This window comes from Pelobates fuscus, chromosome 3 (genome assembly GCF_036172605.1).
Source record: "Pelobates fuscus isolate aPelFus1 chromosome 3, aPelFus1.pri, whole genome shotgun sequence".
NCBI classification, from domain to species: Eukaryota; Metazoa; Chordata; class Amphibia; order Anura; family Pelobatidae; genus Pelobates; species Pelobates fuscus.
The window spans coordinates 303,845,681-303,869,980 of record NC_086319.1 but is presented as its reverse complement, the minus strand read 5'-3'; the positions used below and the strand labels follow the sequence as shown (position 1 = coordinate 303,869,980).

The 24,300-nt window shown below is 42.9% G+C and overlaps 1 protein-coding gene across 1 annotated transcript; it reads left to right on the top strand.

The window, feature by feature from the left end:
- Positions 1-291: 291 nt before the first annotated feature.
- PGPEP1L (pyroglutamyl-peptidase I like) lies at positions 292-24,098 on the top strand. Its single transcript, XM_063446288.1, has 5 exons — positions 292-325; positions 1,246-1,298; positions 13,000-13,116; positions 20,040-20,266; positions 23,915-24,098. The coding sequence occupies exons 1-5, from the start codon at positions 292-294 to the stop codon at positions 24,096-24,098; spliced, it is 615 nt and encodes a 204-aa protein (XP_063302358.1).
- Positions 24,099-24,300: the final 202 nt, after the last annotated feature.

Genomic DNA, 24,300 nt, shown 5'->3' with positions numbered 1-24,300 from the left:
GGTGTAGGCAGCAGTTCAAACTGAAACACCTTGCATACAGATTGCTTGCGCCATAACCACTTCTAATGCAGAAGCGGCCATGGTGGTTGGAGTCACTATTTTGCTATATTACATGTCAAACCTCTAAATTTCAGAAACACAACCTGACAGTTTTATATGAATATAGCTTTCTCTGTAAACTCATTCTTACTTTTGTGTTCCAGAGTGGAAAAATAATAATCACTGCAAAGTATTCAATCTCAAGCTAAGAAACAGTGCTTCAATGCCAACCACCATTGGAAATTTTGAAACATGGCATCCAATCCCAACCTTGTTGTTATCAGTGGTAAGATGAAATTGCTTTTATTGATTCAGGTGAAGATAGCCATGGAGCGCTCCACGCTGGAAATTAAAGGAACACATTTAATCTCACTGAATTACTCTCTGGCACCATCTAACTTTTCGGTGTTAAACTGTTTTTGATGTTCTGCTACCTCTACTCCTACCTCCTACTCTGGCGCAGGGCAGCAAAAGTATTCCTTCACGCAACAAAAGAGACGGCAGTAATAGTCTGAGATCAACGCTGCCATCTACCACTGTCTACTCATTGTGAGTAAAGGTTAACAGATTACATACCTTTTATTTGTGATGGTTTTCAGCCTATCACTGGCCTATCAAAGGGCTTTTCTTCATTTGATAGCCAACTAATTTGCTATTTTTAAGAACAGAGCAACATTAAGAAAAGGGATTTTCTTAATTTAGATTTCACAACTGTTAAGTAGATAACTTCCTAAAAATGGTACCCTTGTGTGTAAGGATAGGAAATTAGAATGTTATCTACTTAACACCTAAACGATCAAAACTAAGAAACAAAAATGTTAATCTTTTAGCAATTAAGCAGATAACTCCCTAAATTGGTACTTTGTGACTGCCACCTTCATTCATTACCCATAGTGAGTAATGGATGTCCACATTCTGAAAATGAACGAAATTGTTGGCAAAATTTGGTTAGTCTGAATCAATATTTTCAGAATTTTGGATAAACAGAAATTTTAAAAATAATGTGCACGTCTCTATTAGCCTTTAGAGGGGATCATTTTTGGTTTTCTTTCTACATTGTTTATATAAGGTTAGGTCCTTGCAAGACATTTCAGTAAACAGTGCAAACGGTTTAAGTTATTATTTTTGATACATTTTAAATCTATAGTATATTGGAAGGTTACATTCATAATTTATGTTTTCTTCTTTATTTTTTATTTTTTTAAGGATTTGGACCTTACAGGAACTATTTTGTAAACTCCAGTTGGGAAGCAGTAAAGGTAAGGAAGAGGTACTTTTTTGATAAGTAAGGTTTAATTTTCTCCATTTAAAGAGAACATTGAAGTGGCTTAATGTCTGGATGTATATTTCTAATGTGTATATTGCATAGTTTGATGATATTTTTGATCCTCAAAAATCACTAATGGAATAATGACTAATTATTTAGTCAATTTGTGGTAGCTGAGAGGAGGTCTGGGGAAGACGGAGTATAATTTATTACTTTAGTAAAGAGATCTAAGGGACACTGATTTAGAGTATAACCTAATTTGGCATTTAATAATCACCTTTCGTCTCCATCATAAAGTAAATAAATTGCCTTATTCCGTCTGTATTCGTGAATATGCGTCTGCCCCTTGGACGCAACTTCAGACCACTTTGCATGCTGACCCTCAACATCAACTATTGGATCTATTTGTGTCTCTCTGACTATTGCTGGTATATATGCATTGGGAAATCTAACATTGCTGTTACTCATAAACAGCAGTGTGTATACTCTAAGCCAGGGCTTCCCAAACTTTTATGGCCCGAGACCCACTTTTCAAAATGGTAATTTTTCGAGACCCACTTGCTTTTAATGCATATTTTAAAAAGTGAACACCATGACAATCAGCTTTAGAGGCATGCAATTGGCACACCATAGCAATCCGCTTTAGATGTACACCATGGCAATTGCTTTTAGAGGCATAAATCTGGCACACCATGGCAAACAGCTTAAGAGGCATACAATTGGCACACTATAGCAATCCGCTTTAGAGGCATACAGTTGGCATACCATGGCAATCAGCTTTAGAGGCTTACAATTGGCACACCATGGCAATCAGCTTTACAGGCATACAATTGGAACATTATGGCAGCTTTAGATGCATGAAATTGGTACATTATGGCAATCAGTTTAAGGTGTATAAACTTGGCACATCATGGTAACTTTACGTGCATAAAATTGGCACACCAGTGCAATCAGTTTTAGAGGCTTACAATTGGCACACCATGGCATCCAGGTGTAGAGGCATACAATTGGAACATCAGGGCAGCTTTAAATACATAAACTTGGCACACCATGCCAATCAGCTTTAGATGCATAAACTTGGCACTCCATGGCAATCAGCTTTAAAAGCATACAATTGGCACACCATGGCAATCAGCTTTAGATGCATAAAATTGGCATATCATGGCAGTTTTAGAGGCATAATTTGGCATATCATGGCAGTTTTAGATGCATAATGTTGATATATCATGGCAGTTTTAGAGGCAGAAACTTTGCACATCATGGCAATCAGTTTTAGAGGCATACAACTGCTTACTCACAGACAGTCATAATTAGACGTTGTGTCCTGCTCATCCAGGCCCCTCACATTGATTATCCCAGTGGTGGAACTAATGTAGAGAGGGCCCTGGTGCAAGTATGCTTTCTGGGCCCCCCTCTAGTGCAAGTGTGGCCAAAAGGTAGATCTCCATCTGTCGGAGAACTTCAACAATGCTATGCCAGCTGCCGGGAATCTACCATTTGCCCATCGTTGCAGGGTTATATTTGTGAGCAGTGTTTGAGCATTTAAATGTAAGCATGTTTGTGTTTTCAAAGACCACTGTAGTGCCAGGAAAACAAACTCGTTTTCCTGGCACTAAAGTGCACCGAGGGAGAACCCACCCTCAGGGTCCCATTCCCGCCTGGCTGAAGGATAGGAAGGGGGTTAAAAACTCCCCTTTCTCCAGCGCCGGGCTCCCTCAGCGCTGGGGACTCTCCTTCTCCTTTGGCCGTCATCGGCTGAATGCACATACGCGGCAAGAGCCGTGCGCGCATTCAGCCAGTCCATAGGAAAGCATTCAATGCTTTCCTATGGACGCTGGCGTCTTCTCACTGTGAAAATCACAGTAAGAAGCGCTAAAGCGCCTCTAGCAGCTGTCAATGAGTCAGCCACTAGAGGCTGGATTAACCCATTTGTAAACATAGCAATTTATCTGAAACTGCTATGTTGACAGCAGGCAGGGTTAATCCTAGTTGGACCTGGCACCCAGACCACTTCATTAAGCTGAAGTGGTCTGGGTGCCTATAGTGGTCCTTTAAGTATGTGTGTGCATGTATGGGAGTATTTGTATGTACTGTTGCCATTGTAATGTAGTGGTGTACTTGTTTGTAATGTTTGTGTCTGAATGCAGGGGTGTTTGAATGTAGTGCTGGACTTTAAATGCAGGTGTGCTTTTTGTGTGTAGTGTTGGTGTTTGAATGAAGGGTTGTTTGTATATCATTTTAGTGTTTTAATACATGGGTGTTTGTATGTAATGTTTGCCTTTGATTGCAGTGGATGCAGTGTGTGTAGTGGATGCAGTGTGTGTATATTGTGTATATAATATATACATATATACAATGTGCGTTTGGATGTAAGCATGTTTTTTGCATGGAGTATGTGTGCAGTGTATACACATACAGAGACACACAAATACACACATACAGAGACACACACATACACATACTGACACAGCGATACACACATAATACACACATTTATTTTCCTACACACAGATACACATACACTCATGTAAACAGATACACACTGACACACAAATACACACACACTGACACAAAAGGAGACTCAGATACACATACACGCAGAGACAGGTGAGGGCGACCGTGTGGTAGGGAGTGTGTGTGCAGGTAACAGTGTAGGGGGGCAGGGTGAAAAAGGGTTACAGTGGGCGGCGGGAAGGGGCAGAAAGTGTTACAGTGGGTGGGCAGGAGGAGAAAGGGCTACAGTGTAGGGGGCAGGGGGAGAAAGGGCTACAGTGTAGGGGGCAGGGGGAGAAAGGGTTACAGTGTAGGGGGCAGGGGGAGAAAGGGCTACAGTGTAGGGGCAGGGGGAGAAAGGGCTACAGTGGGGGGCAGGGGGAGAGAGGGCTACAGGGGGGGGGGGACAGGAAGAAAATGGGTTATGGTGGGGGAGCAGGGAGAAAATGGGTTACAGTGGGGGAGCAGGGAGAGCAGACATTACAGTGGGGGGGAGGGAGAGCAGGGGTTACAGTGGGGAGAGGGGGGCAGGGAGTAAAGGGGTTACAGTGGGGAGAGGGGGGCAGGGAGTAAAGGGGTTACAGTGGGGAGAGGAGGGCAGGGAGTGAAGGGGTTACAGTGTGGGGAGGGGGGCAGGGAGTGAAGGGGTTACAGTGTGGGGAGGGGGTAGGGAGCGAAGGGGTTACAGTGTGGGGAGGGGGGCAGGGAGCGAAGGGGTTACAGTGTGGGGAGGGGGGCAGGGAGCAAAGGGGTTACAGTGTGGGGAGGGGGGCGGGGAGTGAAGGGGTTACAGTGTGGGGAGGGGGCAGGGAGTCGAAGGGTTACAGTGTGGGGAGGGGGCAGGGAGTGAAGGGGTTACCGTGTGGGGAGGGGGGCAGGGAGTGAAGGGGTTACAGTGTGGGGAGGGGGGCAGGGAGTGAAGGGGTTACAGTGTGGGGAGGGGGGCAGGGAGTGAAGGGGTTACAGTGTGGGGAGGGGGGCAGGGAGTGAAGGGGTTACAGTGTGGAGAGGGGGGCAGGGAGTGAAGGGGTTACAGTGTGGGGAGGGGGGCAGGGAGTGAAGGGGTTAGTGTGAGGAGGGGGGCAGGGAGAAAATAATTTACATTGGGGGGCTGTGTCCTACCTTCCTTGAATTCCCTGGTGGTCCGGTGGGGTAACTCTCCGGTCTCGGCTCCGCCGGGTGCAGAGCTGCAGACAGTGTAATAAAAGTCTTGCGAGCTCCCTGAGTGTTGCCATGGTAACGCTCTGGGAGCTCGCAAGATTTCTATCACACAGTCTGCAGCTCTGCACCCGGCGGAGCTGCAGACCGGAGCTGCTGGGCAGACTGATTGGAGGGAGCCCGGCGGCATACAGGGCAAGCCGCCGGGCTCCCTCCTGACTAGCCGGCGGCCCTGGATGTGTGGGTCAGCGCGACCCACTGGGAATCGCCCTGCGACCCACCAGTGGGTCACGACCCACACTTTGGGAACCGCTGCTCTAAGCAACTTAACAACTTCCTTTAAATTAAGTTGTTATGGTGCAAGGAGGTCCCTGGTGCTGACTTACCTTTAGAGTTTAACCCATTCCCGAATGGTTTAATCTCTATATCCTTCCACTCTCTGAAATTCTTCATAAACTAAGGTACATATTTTATTCAATACATTTTTATTAATGGGAAGCCAGTGATTTGCTTAGAGCAGGCCTGTCCAACCTGCAGCCCCCCAGATGTGGCTAAACTACACCTCCCATGATTCTTTCAAGTAAACAGATAGCCAGGGAATCATGGGAGTTGTAGTTCAATAACATCTGGGGGGCCGCAGGTTGAACCGCCCTGGCTTAGCGCATCAGCTGAGAGCTGTAAGCTTATTAAGATTCCTCTGAGGATGCTGCCCGAGCACTCCATTACAAAGAATTTAAGAAAGCGGAATTACAGGGGGGCACCGCAATCCAGAACAGGAACACAGACTTTAGGGATTAAATAATTTGTGAACAGTTTAACCCCTAAAGGAAAGCCAGAGCCAGGGACCTCCAAGCAGCATAGCAGCTTCATATTTATGAAGTGATTTTGAAAATTGCCTACCCTTGATATACATTGCGCGCACACACACACACACACACACACACACAGACAAATGGTGTTTTAAATTGCCACTAGCCATTGGCAAGTGAAAAATTTAACTATCGAGTAGAAATTAAGATCTCTCAAGTAGCAAAAGACTTGAAACTTTATGCCATATATGTCAGAAGTTCCTTGTGCTGTCTGCTGACAGCAACTAGCAGACATGGCCAGTGCCTAAACAGGAGCAGCATCTATGCCCTATAATGTGGTTCCTAAAGTGTCTCTTCAAGGTTAGCTTAATAGCACCATCAAAATTACGTGTCCAGAATTCTGATGTGATGGATTCTAGATTCATATGAGTGCAGATTATTTACAATACTGTTTATAACAAGTTACACTTAGTGGGTACTTAAGATTAGGTACTTGCCACAAAGATTTACATTATTTATCTTCTACATTTTCTAGAAAATGGATGCACACGTGTTGTCATGCTGGATAGGGTAACTTAGAAGTAAACAGAGTCCTGATAACTTACTAGGTTTTAATAGAATTTTAGACATTGTGAATCAAGAATCCATTGCCCTTTTAAAGGGACACTATAGTCACCAAAACAACTTTAGCCTAATGAATCAGTTTTGGTGTATGGAACATGCCAACATCAATCTCGAAGGGGATACGAAGAGCAAGAATTAAAAAATAAGAAACCAACAAGCCAATTATATTCTGGGCACAGCAGAATCTGGAAGGGCTGTCTGCTATCCATCTTCCAGGTCAACTGAACAATGTTAGGCATTATCTGAACCGACACTATGTAGATCCAGGAGAATGGAAGCTGAGTTCAGATACGTTTCATCAGATATGCAATCAATGGTACATGTTGGACATAGATCTGATGGCGAGCTTCAGAAACAAGCAGGTTCCCTTGTTCTATTCCAGAAGATACAATCCGAGAGAAAAAGGTCAAGATGCCCTAAAACAAAGATGGAACTTTCAGCTAGGCTATGTGTTCCCTCCTCTTCCGTTAATTCAGAGAACACTCAAGAAGATCTGGAAGGAGAGGATGAAGGAAATGGCTATTATACCTCATTGGGCAAGGAGACCTTGGTTCACAATACTCCTGATTCTCTCACAAAGAGAACCATGGGAACTGCCAATAAAGAGGAACCTTTAAGTCCAGTTCTACATGAAGACCCAGCAATTTTCCATCTGATGCCTTAGAGATTGAGTAGAATGTCTTAAGAGCTAGAGAATTATCAGACAATGTGGTGGAGACTATTCTTCAAGCAAGAAAACCTAATACGTCAAAGGTGTGTTATAGGGTTTGGAAAGCTGTGGATTGGGCATCTTCACTTGTAAAAGTTTCAGACTCACTTAATCTCCCTGATTGAGTTTTTACAAAATGGACTGGATAAGGGTTTAAGCCTTAGTTATCTAAAAGTGTTTTTGGCTATTTCTAACCATCAGTGGGCCTTAGACCCTTCTATAAAAAATTTTACTAAGGGAGCAATGAGAATTAGACTTCCCATTGATAACTTCATACCTGCAGGGACTTGCCTACAGTGCTACATAGTCTTAATGGTAAACCCTTTGAGCCTAATGGTAAACCCTTTGAGCCTATGGGTTCATCATCCTTATGGGACCTAACGTTAAAGAGTGTTTTCTTATTGCCATTACCTAAGCCAGCACAGCTTCAGAATTACAAGCTCTTTCATCAGATCATCCTTTCACCAAATTCTTTGGGGATAGGACTATTCTCAGATTGGTTCACTAACTTACCCGAAAGCTCTTTCCAAATTTCATCTGAACCAGGAAATTATTCTACCTTTTTTCTTCGAGAACCCTTCTTCAGAGGAAGAATTCTACGTATTTACCATGATCGTACTAAGGAGTTTAGAAAGTCAAACAGACTTTTTTTTGTTCCATTTGGTTACCATAAAGGAAAGGATGCTTTGATCTCTGCAATTTGAAGATGGATTAGATTTGCTATTAAGGCTTACAAAGTAGCTGGGAAACCGGTATCAGAAAACATTGAAGCTCACTCTACTAGGGTTGTCTCAGCCTCTTGGGCATCTTTGGCAAATACTTCTACAGAAGAAATTTGTAGGGCAGCAGCCTGGTCCTCATCCAACACTTTTGTGAGACACTATCACCTAGATTTCAGGCTCATTTGGTAGAAAGGTCCTTACCTATCCATGTCCACATTAATAAACTCTCCCTAGTTTATGGCCTCACTTGGTTACGAGACTGCTAATTCTGGGAAGATGGCTTCCTTGTAGAACATTTTGTTTTAGATTCCTGCCCCATCAGCTGAGAGGGAGGAGATACCCCATAGTTGATGCTGACATAGATATTAGCCAGGAAAAGAAAATCATGGTAAGTATAGTAAAAAATTTCTGTTTTGCAGTGTAGTGTTTCCACTTTGTGGTACTTTTTCTTTTTTTAAATTCTTTATTTTTGCTGTGCCAAAAAATACATAGTTGCCCGCAATGCCACAACAGCATACACAAGCTCAATCACATCATATTTAATTATATACAAGCATGGCATTGGAGAGGTCAGCACACTTTTTTAAAATTAATAAGTAATAAAATAAACTTCTTGTACTTGAAAATAAACTAAAGTTAGGGTAGTTAGCAGAGAAAAACAAGTAGACATGAGATAATCACATGCGAGGAGGCCACTGGTGTCAGGAACCCGCGGGCGGCTGCGAGGGGAGGCTGCAGTCCGCTCGCGGCACTCACCCTCCAGCCGTCCGCGGTCCCCTTCTCCCCTTCTCCTCGTGCGCTCGGCGAGCAGCATCCTCCCAGCCTCGGATGCCGCCCGCGTCTTCCTCTTCGTCCCCCAGTGGCAGCATGCATGATGCTGCACGCTGGGAGACCGCCCAGTTTTGTAAACGCCGGGGTCAGCCACCTGACCCGGCGTTAAAGGCACAGTGCCTCAATCACAGTGGGAGGTATAAATATCTCCCACGTGTGATTCTTATCTCTGATTGGAAATTATCCAATCAGAGTTAAGCAATGGGTTTAAATACTTACCTTTCCGGTCTCTCTCTGCCCTGTTGTGGTCTTTGCTTTCTAGTATTGCTGTTCTACTTGTGGTTCTCTCTGGTTTACGTACTCTCTGGCTTGTTTATCCGACCTTGTGACTTTCTCTTATCATTCGACCTCGGCTTGTCTCTCGTTATCCTGTCTTCTGGTTCCCCTTACTTGGCTTGACTCCTGACTATTCTTTGTGTGCTTAGCCCAGCCACTCTAAGGTCCGGTACTGCACCTTTTTTGTGTGTATGTTAGCGTGTTTTGGTTCCCGGAATCGTGACATTACAACAAGGCCATAATGGAACCTGCTGACATTCCACAGTTATTGGTTAATCAGAAAGCTAGAATGGATGGTTTAGACCACCGTATGGACCAATTTACTCAGGCTTCCCAAACCATACTGGCTCGTACTGCCCACTTGCAGCCTGGTGTCCAGGAAGCAGTTACTACGACGCCAGAACCCGTTCCCGAGCCAGTACCTGTTCCTGCTCATGTTGTGCATATGACGCATATTGTGCATATTTTTTTTTTGTCTTTAGATTTAGGGACCATCTTTTTCAGAATCATCAGCTGGTTGGATGTAAAATTATTTAGTAAAGCCATTTTTGTATGAAGGCCCTTAAGGCTAAATGACATTGGCCAGTGCAATATGTATGCAGTACCGTATTGGTGAAGATAAAAGCCTAAGCTCTCTCGGCGGCGGGACGTATACAGAGATATCACGACACCTGGTACCACTGGCTAAGATGGCTGGCCTCCGCCCCGACCGCCGACTCCGGACCGGGGACGGGGAGAGCTGGGGCGGGACCGGGACCCGGACCCCCCCCTAGCCCACCACCACCCCGCCATTCCTTACCCTGCTTACCTTAAACCCATTCACCCCCTCCCTATCCTTCCCCCTCCACTTCCTCCCCGCCTCCTCAGACTGGCTCTGACCACACACAGCCCACCAGAGACGAAGCAACACCGAAACCAGTAATTGCACTAGACAACCAACGCACCAAGCCACACACATTCCCTCCCCCCACCTTATCCCCCTGGACATGGGAAGGATACATACAACTCCACTAATCCCCGGTGACACAACTACGTCACCCAACACACACACACACACACACACAAACACACGCGACAACACCCCAGAGACGGCCCCCCCACCACACGCTAACGAACAGACTGCCAACCCCCTGCCCCCCCCCACATACCGGGCGCAGCAAGGCCACCGTCAACCAGCCCCCCTGCTGCAACCCCCCCCCCCTTACCCCTGAACGCTAGGCCCCAGGCGGCCTCACCAAAACCCCGTTGACAGACCAACCCCGCCGCTCGCGAGGGTGGCGAACCGCAACTTGACCCCGCCACATAACATAACCTCACCAGTATCTTATTACTTGAAAAGGAAGAAAAAAAAAAACATCCCTTAACAACCGATGTTAGACATGTAATATACTATGTAGGCATGACGCGCTTTCAACCTGTTATTTCATTGTATACCAACCTGAATTTCATGTTACTGTACTCGGACATCTGTGTGATCACACTCACCTGTACCTAATGTATGACCTTAATAAAACCTCTGAATGAAAAAAAAAAAAAGGCCTAAGCTCTGTCCAAGAGGTCCTATAAAGTCATACAAATGAATGTAGAGCATCTCGCCAGCTTTATTCTCCTAAGCATTCCATGATAATAAAATTAACACATTAAATAGACTGAATTATTTATTTTAAAATAAATATTTTTTTTTTTTTAGGCAAAGCACTTTAACCCCTTAAAGGAACAGTTTAGGCACCAAAACAACTTAATATAAATGAAGTTGCTATAGTGCCAGGAGGCCCCTGAGCACACACTTACCTTAAGGTGTTAAACAGTTTAACCACAATGTGAGCCTCCAGCACCGATTCACAATTCCCCCCCAGGCAGCATTTGGCTTCTTGAATCTCAGTACTCAGGTACTCAGGTACTGCTGCCGGGCAGTCAACTGTCACTCTCAGCCAATCAGTGACTTTCTATTCACAAAACTGGCTTTTCAAGCCAGGTTTGGGAAAGGGGAATCGTCAGACGTTGGTATTACCTTATAGTAATTTTTGCATCTGAGGTAATATTGAGTACCAAAATCATAATTTGTTACATTCTTTCATTAAAATCAGTTTTTCAATTATATTTATATTCCCTTACAGTCAGCTTTTCTGATATGTTAAAAATATCAAGCAGGTAATCCTATTCTTGGCATTCATTCCTCTTCTTCTACTACACATGCAAAGATTAAGTGAATTAGATGTCCGTAGGGTAAGTACATAAAACATTAATTCATAAACCTCACATACCTCTACTGCTGGGCGCACCCATAAGGGGGGAGGGGGTAGGAGGGCATCCACCAAGTCCCCGATGTATAAAGTACTTTTTCCCTTGGGTTCCAAATTCTATAATACAAGACTAGATTTTATAAATTTGTATATAATGCTTTCTCCATTAATTCCTGAAAATCTACCTGAAATCTAATTTCGGTCCAGCATGGAGTTTCTGGGGTCTTCCAATGTCTGGCAATACAAATTTTTGTGGCCATTAGAATCTGAATTAAGAGCATTTGTAGAGCTTTATTTATTTTAGGGAGGTCTACGTGAAATACAAAACTCTGGGGGGTGGTATCAGGTGCTTAGTTGGAGCCTCACCCACGATGGGCTGGGAGGTCGGTTGCATCTTCCCTCCACGCCACCCACTAGGTCGCACTGGTACTCGCCATCTGTATCAAGTTAGAAGACCGCTGGGTGCACTCCCAGGACAGTCAGTCTGTTTTTGTAGCCAAGATTATGTAGAAAGTTGCATAATCCAGTTTTATCAGCCTAAAAGTGAGTTTTGCTCACTAGAGGAGCTCTCAGAAGACACATCCAGTTGTCATGACAGTCAAGCCCGCCCTCAGAAATTTTGTTTTTAAGGGGCTTACTTTCTAGTATTTCATTTAAGTTCTGCATGATTTTTATATATAAAAGTAGATAAATACCGGCACTCCTGGATTTGTACAGCACATCGATTTATTGTCACAAGTCAGTCAACGTTTCAGTTCGTAGCTTGGAACTTTCATCAGGGCATACACTATGTGTGTGTGTGTGTGTATAATAGGTGTATGTCACGTGACCCTCCGCACTCACTCCTGGGTCGGCACTGTACGGGGAGAGGTTCATTCACTATTGGTAAGTACACTGTACACTTATTCTATATATTTACAGTTTGCTGTATGTCACATTGATCTTGAGAAAGACTCAAACGGGTTGAAACGTCTATCGAGCACTTGTGTGATTTAAATGTTTAAATAAACACAACTTTCATTGTAAAATACCTCAGAGTGCACCCTTCCTTCAAGTTTCTATATAAACGCGGAATTGCACCAAGGCACGTATATAAAATGAGATGAAAGGGTGAGTGCCAAGTTCTTTGTGACTATATATATATTGGGGGATCAGCCTAACAACTCAGGTGGGCAGTAATGTAAAATGCTGATCCAGTCATGTGATTTACACATATGCAACTCTGCAAAGATGCGCAAATAAAAGATCCAAAGCAGGGGGTGCTGTGCGATTATTGAGGATCTACCTTTTTACCACATTTAATCTATAGGGGAATCCTTAAAGGTTTCTTGTGCCAGTAATTAGTTTTGCGACTGACCCATCCTTATAAACTGTACATTTCAAGAATATTAAATCCAACTTAACAAGAAGGCTAGGTATAAAGAAACCTAATTGGAGAGCAATGGATCGAAGGGGCACTGCCTATGGGTCAAAAGAAACAGGGAATCCATTCTGTCAACAGGGCACAGAGGGATTGAGTGCAATGTGCATGCATCAGAAATTGGGCCTACTGTCAGATACAGCTTTGCATACATAGGGCCAATATACATGTTGTTCAGTGTAGCCAAGAAGGATACAAGTGACACAGTTCCTTGCCACATGCTTTGGGTATGGCACTGAGAATTTCAGATCAGCAGCACGTCACAAAAATATAAAAAATAATTGAAAAAAGGTCAAGGCCTATTGCAATGTTTGGGCCAGAAGCTGCAGCTGTAAAAGCCCATTTGCTAAACACAACTGTTCAGAGGATGCTGTATATGTATAAATTTGCATGCATGGTTTATTGCAGGAATTGTCAAAACTTGGCCTTGGTGACAATATAGAGATTCGGATTATGGAGTTTCCGGTGAAATACAGTGAAGTAAAGAAGAGGGTTATCAAAATATGGACCGAGTTGAAGCCCATGGTAAGACATGAAGAAGGGATATCAAATTGTGAAGATTTGCTATGATGAAAACAAAAAAATAACCAATAAGCAATTTACATTTTTATTTACTGTCTAAAAGATAGAACCACATTAAAATCATAAGTCACTAGTATAGAGTGTATTACCATAATTAGAGCTCCAGCCTGTAGTCAGCAAAGCTGATAATGCAAGACACAACAATCTGAGGCATCGAAGTCCTCAAAAACACAAACATGGCCCCTGACAACATGCAAACATTTTCACTCATTATCAGTAGCAAACTTGGAGGTGACATTCATGATTATTAAGCAGAGGAGGGCTGACAACTTTTGGTCTGGTGGGCAAATACAAATGAAAGGCTTGGTTTCCCCGTACAAAACAGATCTGAGTGGACAGTTCTCCGCATACTTGATAGATCAAGGCAGCTGGAGTTACAGACGTGACACCCTATATTCCTGCAACCTCCAGCAGTGTGACCTGTAATAAAAGGCATTCACACACATCTGTACAGACTATTTCTAACAACTCCACAGCCAAGGGCATCCGACTTGTGTTTGTAATGTCAGTAACACTGGCTCATCTCCCACTGCAGTCACTTGTAAACACATCCAGGGCCATCATACAAACTTCATGGTGTGGCAGGATAGTCAACCGTAGCTACCTGAGTACCCTGGGAAATAACCCAGTGGGCCAGTTGATACCTGAATCTGACTCTCCAGGTTTATTCTGTCCAGGAAGTTTGTCGCCTATCTCCTTCACTCATGTTATTCTAAACCTGTTCTTTCACAATGTCGTGAACTGCGACATTGGTGTCTTTTGACCTTTACCAAGTCTATGTTGAAGCATCAAGATTGGTGTAGTTCGTATGCTCATTGTGTTGCAGTTTGGATTCTGGTTTCCCTGACCCAGCTGTGTCCCAGATTGTTTCAGTTTTTTGCATCCTGGCTTAGCTTCAGTGGGAGAACTACTGCCGGTGCAATTGTAGCAGGTCCTGCATGTTCAAAGGGCCCATGTATTTAGGGCCACCTGATGGGTATTGCTGAATCGAGTTCTGGTCAGACGCTGTGATCCTTTAACAGTTGACAGGTCCCCTTTTGCATGGCTATACTGGGAGGAAGTGAGTTCAGGTCACCAGGTCACTTCCTCACAGCTACAGGAAGAGCCACATGGGAGGGAGTGGAAGCTCAAGAGAAGGCATAAGAAGCAAATATTTTGCTAAAGAAACACACTCCAATCAGACTCAGTCAGAAGCAGAACTCCAGACAAGCCAACCTCCTGCACATAATAGGTATGTTAAGAGGAGGGTTTCTAAAAATATAGAAAATGTGATGTGTGTGTGTGTATCTATGTGCCAGTGTGCGTATCTGTGTTTCAGAGTGTGTGTGTATTTTTCAGGTATGTATCTGAATGAGTGGGTGTATGTGTCAGTGTATTTATGTGTGTGTAAATGTATGTACAGTTGCAAGAAAAAGTATGTGAACCCTTTGGAATGATATGGATTTCTACACAAATTGATCATAAAATGTGATCTGATCATCATCTAAGTCACAACAATAGACAATAGACAATAAACAATTAGCTTAAACTAATAACACACAAAGAATGAAATGTCGCCATGTTTTTATTGAACACACCATGTAAACATTCACAGTGCAGGTGGAAAAAAGTATGTGAACCCCTAGACTAATGACATCTCCAAGAGCTAATTGGAGTGAGATGTCAGCCAACTGGAGTCCAATCAATGAGATGAGATTGGAGGTGTTGGTTACAGCTGCCCTATAAAAAACACACACCAGTTCTGGGTTTGCTTTTCACAAAAAGCATTGCCTGATGTGAATGATGCCTCGCACAAAAGAGCTCTCAGAAGACCTACGATTAAGAATTGTTGACTTGCATAAAGCTGGAAAGGGTTATAAAAGTATCTCCAAAAGCCTTGCTGTTCATCAGTCCACGGTAAGACAAATTGTCTATAAATGGAGAAAGTTCAGCACTGCTGCTACTCTCCCTAGGAGTGGCTGTCCTGTAAAGATGACTGCAAGAGCACAGCGCAGACTGCTCAATGAGGTGAAGAAGAATCCTAGAGTGTTAGCTAAAGACTTACAAAAGTCGCTGGCAAATGCTAACATCCCTGTTAGCGAATCTACAATACGTAAAACACTAAACAAGAATGGATTTCATGGGAGGATACCACAGAGGAAGCCACTGCTGTCCAAACAAAACATTGCTGCACGTTTACAGTTTGCACAAGAGCACCTGGATGTTCCACAGCAGTACTGGCAAAATATTCTGTGGACAGATGAAACCAAAGTTGAGTTGTTTGGAAGAAACACAAAACACTTTGTGTGGCGAAAAAGAGGCACAGCACACCAACATCAAAACCTAATCCTAACTGTGAAGTATGGTGGTGGGGGCATCATGGTTTGGGGCTGCTTTGCTGCGTCAGGGCCTGGACGGATTGCTATCATCGAAGGAAAAATTAATTCCCAAGTTTATCAAGACATTTTGCAGGAGAACTTAGGGCCATCTGTCTACCAGCTGAAGCTCAACAGAAGATGGGTGTTGCAACAGGACAATGACCCAAAACATAGAAGTAAATTAACAACAGAATGGCTTAAACAGAAGAAAATACGCCTTCTGAAGTGGCCCAGTCAGAGTCCTGACCTCAACCCGATTGAGATGCTGTGGCATGACCTCAAGAAAGCGATTCACACCAGACATCCCAAGAATATTGCTGAACTGAAACAGTTCTGTAAAGAGGAATGGTCAAGAATTACTCCTGACAGTTGTGCACATCTGATTTGCAACTACAGGAAACGTTTGGTTGAAGTTATTGCTGCCAAAGGAGGTTCAATCAGTTATTAAATCCAAGGGTTCACGTACTTTTTCCACCTGCACTGTGAATGTTTACATGGTGTGTTCAATAAAAACATGGCAACATTTCATTCTTTGTGTGTTATTAGTTTAAGCAGACTGTGATTGTCTATTGTTGTGACTTAGATGATGATCAGATCACATTTTATGACCAATTTGTGCAGAAATCCATATCATTCCAAAGGGTTCACATACTTTTCCTTGCAAGTGTATCTGTGTATATGCATACATCCCTGCAATCAAACACCAACACAACACACTCCTGCAAATGAAAACATTATATCCAAATACATCCCTGTATTAAAAACACCAAAATTATATACAAAAACAATTATGTTATTTATATAGCGCCAACAAATTCCGCAGCGCTTTACAATGGGTGGACGAACAGACATGTAGTTGTAACCAGACAAGTTGGACACACCGGAACAGAGGGGTTGAGGGCCCTGCTCAATGAGCTTACATGCTAGAGGGAGTTGGGTAAAGTGACACAAAAGGTATGGATAGTATTAGACTAATGACAGTTGCAAGAGAGGAATCAGTCAGGAGCTATTAACAGTTTAATTGAAATGCTTTTACGAAGAAGTGGGTTTTTATTGATTTTTTTAAGGAGTGGAGACTGGTGAGCATCTAACGGAGGAGGGAAGTGAGTTCCACAGGAACGCTGCAGCTCTCGAGAAGTCTTGAAGGCAAGCATCAGAGGTCGGAGTACGGACATCTTCAGCAGAGCGTAAGGGCCTAGACGGGATATACTTGTGTATTAGGGAGGATAGATAGGTGGGAGCAGCATTATGTAGAGATTTGAAAGCAAGAACCAGAATTTTAAATTGAGCCCTATATCTTACAGGAAGCCAATGTAGGGACTGACAGAAGGGTGAGGCGTGGGAGGTGCGGGCGGACAGGAAGATGAGCCTCGCCGCTGCATTCATGATGGACTGTAACGGCGCAAGTTGGGAGCACGTAAGACCACTGAGAAGCGGATTACAGTAGTCAAGGCAAGAAAGGACAGTGGAATGGATCAGCACCATAGTCTCATATGGTGTTAAGTAGGGTCGGATGCTCGCAATGTTTTTGAGATGAAAGCGGCAGGATTTGGCGATAGACTGAACATGAGGCGTGAAGGAGAGGTCAGAGTCAAAGAACACCTAGGCAGCAAGCCTGCTTGGTGGAGCTCATGGTAGCACAGTTGACTTGGAGGGAGACAGACACAGGAGTAGCAACACTTGAGGGAGGAAAGGCCAGAATTTCAGTTTTGGTCAAGTTGAGTTTAAGGAAGTGGGCAGCCATCCAGTTAGAAATAACAGAGAGGCAGTCAGAAACACTAGTCAAGAGGGACAGGGAGAGATCAGGAGAGGACAGGTAGATTTGCGTATCATCTCCATAGAAATAATATTGGAAGCCAAAGAAGCTAATGAGTTTACCAAAGGAGGCAGTATAGATAGAGAACAGCAGGGGACCAAGGACTAAACCTTGGGGGACACCAACAGATAGGAGTTGGGGAGAAGAAGCAGAGCCAGAGAAAGAAACACTGAAAAAGCGCTGGGAGAGGTAGGAGGAGCACCAGGAGAGAGCAATATCTTGTAGACCGATATTGCGGAGGATGAGAAGAAGCTGTTGAAGGTCAAGGAGAATTAGGATAGAGTAGTGACCACGAGATTTTGCAGCAAGTAGATCATTGGATACTTTAGTCAGTGCCATTTCCACAGAGTGCTTAGCGCGGAAACCAGACTGAAGCGGGTCTAGCAGAGAGTTGGACTCGAGGAAGTCTGTCAATCTTGCAAACACAACTCTTTCAAGGATCTTGGATGCAAAAGGCAGTAGCGAGATAGGACGGTAGTTGGATGGGGAGTTAGGGTCAAGGTTGGGCTTCTTTAGAATTGGGGTTACAGATGCATGTTTGAAGGGAGATGGAAATATACCACAGGAGAGGGAGAGATTGAGAAATTTAGTGAGAGGTGGAGAAAGAGAAGACAGAGTACTGATGATATGCGAGGGAATTGGATCTAGGGAGCAGGTGGTGGGGCGTGAGGACTGGAGCAGAGCAGAAACCTTTTCCACTGTAGCGGGTGCGAATGAACATAGAACAGCAGAGGGAGTGAAGTTAGGGGAAGTATTGTAAGGAGAAGGAGAAAGATGAGATCTCTTCCCTGATTGTAGAGATCTTGTCATTCATTCCTTCATTCACATACCAACACTACACACAAATATACACCTGTATTAAAAAAAGCCAACACTACATACAAACACACCCCTGCATTCAAATGCAAAACACATAAGTACACCGCTGCTGTCCAATTGCAACAGTACATACAAATATATCCCTACATGCACACACATACTCCATACAAAAACATGCTTACATTCAAAATGCACACAACTGCTCACAAGTAAAACCCTGCAAGGATGGGCAAATGGTAGATACCTAGTTGGGATAGCATTGTGGGAATTGTACGACAAATGGGGATCTACCTTTTGGCCACCCTTGCGCTACAGGAGGGCCCAAAACACTTTCTTGGACCAGGGCCCTCTCTACGTATGTAGGTTTGGCGTTTTGAATGCAAACATTAATTTATATGCAGTCTTGATTTTTTAATAAAATGTGTTTTTAAATATCATTTTTGTGTTTAATACAAAGGAGTGTTTTTACGTAGTGTTGATGTTTGAAGGCAGGGGGTATTTGTGTGTTGTGTTCGCATTTGTATGCTGAGATGTATGCACATATACACATACACTGCTGCACACACACACTGTGAAACACATACACAGTGATATATACAAGATACAGGATGCACAGCCACACTTAATAATAACAATCTTTATTAGAACAACCAAAATAACCAATACAAAAAAAGGGACAAAGCAACAAAAAAGGCAAACCGTAAACATTACAGTAATTACCAAAGTATCATAAGCCTCAAGCCAGAGACACGAGCCACCAATACCCCCAACGTTTCGGCATCTACTGGCTGCCTTTATCAAGGGTGTCTGTACCTGTGTTCTCCTGTGTCTGCTTATAACACCCCTCCACAGCTGATGGCCACCAGCATTGACAGATTATGTAAGTGCTTAGTGACATATCTACACATTATGTGAATGGCCAAGGCCATTTAACCCCTTAGGGGCCAGAGATTATTTATATTGTAAATGCAACGTATGTGATAACATTTTAATGCTTTATTATTCATACCATCATATACTTCCAACAAGATGGGAGAAATTAGAACTTTTAGGCAAAAAAAGGCTGAAACCTATTCCGGCTGCTTTTCAATTTTCTGCTGGTGTAGTGGAGAACAAGTGTACAAAATAGGAGGAGAAAAGCCACACTTTCTAAATGAGTAGTGTCACTAAAATCAGGACACTTGGCAAGTATGACTTTATGATATTAAAGTTGTTCACATTATATTCCTTACAATTACCAACCATAAACAAAAAACATTTTTGCCAATTACAGGAACTCTAAAAGCTTACCTGAATACATTTTCTAAAAAAACAAATAATAATTTGCAAATGATCTATTGTAACACTACTTCCTACAGCATTAATAAAAAGCCCATACTTATCATTTAGCTATAATTATAATATAGTTAATCGCGTCATAATTTCAGATTCGGGTGTAGAGACTTGAAATGAGTGCCTCCTTTCTTTGGTATGTTTTAAAGCAATTCCAGATGCTCCAAGGATTCTGTTAATGAAAACACTATTGCTTTAAAAAAAATAAAAAAGGTTACCAATTATTTCCCTCAATTTGAAGTAGAAACACTGACATTAATGTCACATCTGTGATTGATGGTCACTGTTACATTGTTGACTCCGTTACCACTTAATTTTGTTATGTGCTGCAATTATTTAAATAAAGAGGTTGGACCCTCACAGCAATAGGCTTTGCTTATGTTCCTAAAATGAGATACATTTTGTTATTTTTAATGTGAATTCTGCCTAGCTCAATCCTTTTGCTGGCAAATGGGACTTTGCAGCAGGGAGACTGATAAACAACCTGCCCTAAATGTTTGCATTCTGTTCATTTCCTGTTATTCTTTCATGGTGAACACTAGCTGTCTGTGCAAATTGGAATGATGTCCTCATCCAAATCAATTGCCCTGGAGCAATGCGGGAGAAACAAAGGCTACATGGAGAAGGACCTCAGCGGCGCACACCCACAAGGCGGCTGCTGTTTGCTGGAAGGACCGGAAAGAATAGAATCCGTCGTTAATATGAAAAGTGTCTGCAAAAACATTTCAAAGCTGGGGGTTGATGTTATCCATTCCAGAGATGCTGGGAGGTAAACCCATATTGGCTTTAGTGCTTTCCAGCTAAACTACAGGAAGATTTGTGTTGTAGGCCACAGCAGGCTGAGGAAGATTCATTGTGGGTTCCTATTTTAAAAATGATGCCCCCCCTCCTCACACACTTAGAAGCATAAAATTATCACAAATTATTTAGATCAGGGTCTCTAAGTGCTGAAATCATAAATACCATAACAAGTAACTATTTTTAGGAATATTAGAATTTGGCTTAGAAAGTGCACCCATGATGGGCTGATGAGAGGTGCTTCTTAAGTCAACCTGGGGAAGATGCTTTCTCCAGTGCAAAACATGCATGGTGTACATACTGCAAAAAAGGAAATGTCCTAGTTAATCGTCCCAACTTACTAATAAATGGTGGCCGGGGTATCGTTACACACAAATCCTGTTCTCTCTAGATATCATATCCATCAGGATTGTTTAGGACTTTAGCCTAATCTTTGTTAATAACCTGTAATACAAGTATAGTCACCAGAACAACTACAGTTTATTGAATTTGTTCTGGTGAGTAGAATCATTACCTTCAGGCTTTTTGCTGTAAACACTGTCTTTTCAGAGAAAAGTTATCACAGCCTGGTGATAACTTCACTGGCCACTCCTTAGATGGCTGTTAGAGATCCTTCCTGGGTCATGGCTGCCTAAAATGCATCCAAACATTCAGTGTCTCCTCCCTCTGCATGCAGACACTGAACTTTCCTCATAGAGATTCATTGATTCAATTAATCTCTATGAGGAGATGTTGATTGGCCAGGGCTGTGTTTGAATCATGCTGGCTCTGCCCCTGATCTGCCTCCTTTAACCCCTTAAGGACCAAGCTTCTGGAATAAAAGGGAATCATGACATGTCACACATGTCATGTGTCCTTAAGGGGTTAAAGTCTCAGTCAATCCTATGGGGAGCATTGTGATTGTATCAGGCCACCACTTCTGCTGATGTCAGCATGCAGTGGGCAGGTCTAAAGGAAACAGGGACAAAGTATGCAGCTCCAGACTTGAATACAAGTAAGATTTTACTATATTTAGGGAGGCATGGTGATTTTAACCCTATAGGGTCAAGAATACTTTTTAAAGAATACTTTTTAAAGGAACACTCAAGACCCCTAAAGCCCGTTTGCTTGCTGAAGAGTTAAGAGTGTGTCCTCATTTTTGTTTTTCAATTTTAAAAAAATGCAGGTTCTAATAGAAGTTTGCACATTTATAAATTAAATGTGTTACTCCCCTCTCCCTCAAGCCAGAAGAGAAATGTTAAAGGACCTCAATGAACTGGTCTGGGTGCAGTGGCCCTTTATTTTAACCCATTATTGCTAAAATGGCAATGTCTACATTAACCCCTTAAGGACCAAACTTCTGGAATAAAAGGGAATCATGATGTCACACATGTCATGTGTCCTTAAGGGGTTAAAGGGTTAAAGACGCCTCTAGTGGCAGTCTCCCTGACAGCCACTAGAGGCGCTCCCACCTCCATAGCACAGTAAGACGTGTTTTTTCAATCAAATGTTCTTTATAGCAGAATTTGATTACAGGTGTGCAGTGTTTTACTGCATGCATCCTCGCCCCTAGTGCTTCTCTATAAGAAACATTGGATTGGACGAGATCGCAGGTGATGTCAGCAGGGATGAAGGCTGCAGCACAGGAGTTTAGTGCTGGGTGGGTGGGGGGGGGGGGGGAGAGTAAGTTAATCTTTATTTAATTTAGCTTTTACAGCAAAGGGGGGGGGAGAGTGGTTGACAGTGACATAATGCATTAAAGAAAGCCTTTAGTTCCTCCCCCAGCCCCCCCAAATTGTTTTTTTTTTCAGGACTGTAGGATAAATTTTAATGTGTGAACCCATTGAAATGGTCAATATACTAAAGCCTACAGATTTCCAATGATGGAAGCATAGGTTTACATATTCAGCATGACAATGTTTTATTGTGCAGCATTCTCCAAGCCATCACTTTATTGTAGGATGAACAAGAAACACAGGTAGTACGATTTTAAATAATCAGCAGAAACATACAATTGGTTACTATGGTTATTTCTCAAACTTTTTTTGCACTTTATCTTTGCATTGCACCAGTTTTACTTTATAAATGAGGTTGATCAGCCACAAAATTAAAACCACTGACAGATGAAGTGAATAACATTGTATTGTTACAATGGCATCTGGCAAGGGGTGGAATATAATAGGCAGCAAGTGAACAGTCTGTTCTTAAATTTTATGTGTTGTTAGCAGGAAAAATGGGCAAGCAAAAGGATCTGAGTGACTTCGACAAGGCCAGATAGTGATGACTGGGTAAGAGCATCTCCAAAACAACAAGTCTTGTGGGGTGTTCCCAGTATGCAGTTGTTAGTAGCTACCTAAAGATGTACAAGGAAGGACAACCGGTAAACTGGCGTCAGAGTCATGGGCGCCCAAGGCTCATTGATGCATGTGGAGATCGAAGGCTAGCCTTGCCTGGTCCAATCACACAGAAGAGCTACTGTAGCTCAAAGTTCCTCAAAAATGTAATTATAGAAAGGTGTCCGAGCACACAGTGCATCACAGTTTGTGGTGTATGGGGGCTGCGTAGCGGCAAAACCAAAGTACCATAATGATCCTTGTGCACCCCTGAAAGTGCCTTCTATAGGGACGTCCATGTCAGAACTGAACAATGGAGCAATGGAAGAAGGTTGCCTGCCATGATGAATCACATTATTTTTTAGATCTGGTGGATGGCCGGGTGCATGTGCATCGCTTACCTGTGGAAAAGATGGATGCGGGACACACTACAGGAAGAAAGACGGCCGTCGTAGACCGTGTTATGCTCTGGGCAATGTTCTGCTACTGGCAATCGTGTAATTGTTACTTTGACATCTATCAACTAACTAGAGATTGTAGCAGTCCATGTACACCCCTTCATGAAAGCAGTGTTCCCTAATGGCAGTGGCCTCTCCCTGCCACAATGCAAATATTGTTCCGGAATGGTTTGATGAAAATGACAGAGTTCAAAGTTTTGCCTTGGCCTCCAAATTCCCCAGATCTCAATCTGATGAAGCATCTGCTGGAACAACAAATCTGATTCATGGAGGCCCCACCTCGCAACTTGCAGGACTTAAATGATCTGCTGCTACGGTCTTGGTTCCACATACCACAGGACACGTTCAGAGGTCTTGTGGAGTCCATGCATCAACGCACCAGATATTTTGGCAGCATGAGGGGGACCTACACGATATTAGGAAGGTTGCTTTAATGTTGTGGCTGATTCATGTATAATAACGTTGAGCAAAAGTAAAGAAACTTCTGAAAGTGCAGCAAACCTGGAAGAACAGTCCATTGGTTTCCATGAAGGTGCCTTAGCATACTGTTGCACTTTTTATTATACATAATCCATACACTATCACTAGCCCCCTTGTATATTTTCATAGATTGGGGTGAGATAAGAGAAACAATAATAAATTATCATAAGCATAATATGCAAATTGTTTTACCAGTTTAGGTTTTTAAAATGGGGAAATAAAACCCACACAGCACTACAGAAAGAAAACTAGACTTAAAACAATCTGACAATTTTGGTTTTGTACAAAAAAATTAATAAGAAGTTACAGTAAATAAAGTAATGAAAAAGGCAAAATACAATTTAACCTTTTTATCTTTCATCTTTTTAGGTATCTTTGTGACTATACCTATTACATGTCGTTGTACCACGGACAGGGAAGAGCAGTGTTTATCCATGTGCCACCATTATCTACAACCTGGACAGTGCAGAAACTGACTCAATCATTGCATCTGATTATCCAAGAGATGCTAAGACATCCTGCTTCGGAAACTTACACTTCACAGAGATCCTGATTTAATGTGCAGCTCCAGCCTCTTTAACACCCATCATTACACGTGTAGACCGAGGAATGATGTGCTTTTCGTATTTATTGTCAATGTGATCGTAAGCAACAGTACGAGCTGTATAAAATATCTAGCAATGAGATTTATGACAAGCAATTCATGGCATGGAGAAATCGACAGAAGCATGTGTTTGGTTTCCATGGTGACACTC

Excerpts from the sequence above, each read along its gene's own strand:
- PGPEP1L (XM_063446288.1), top strand. The coding sequence starts at position 292 with ATGGCATCCAATCCCAACCTTGTTGTTATCAGTG. Across the intron at positions 1,299-12,999 it reads CCAGTTGGGAAGCAGTAAAG|GAATTGTCAAAACTTGGCCT; the intron begins GTAAGGAAGAGG and ends GGTTTATTGCAG. Across the intron at positions 13,117-20,039 it reads GGACCGAGTTGAAGCCCATG|CTGTCTGTGCAAATTGGAAT; the intron begins GTAAGACATGAA and ends GGTGAACACTAG.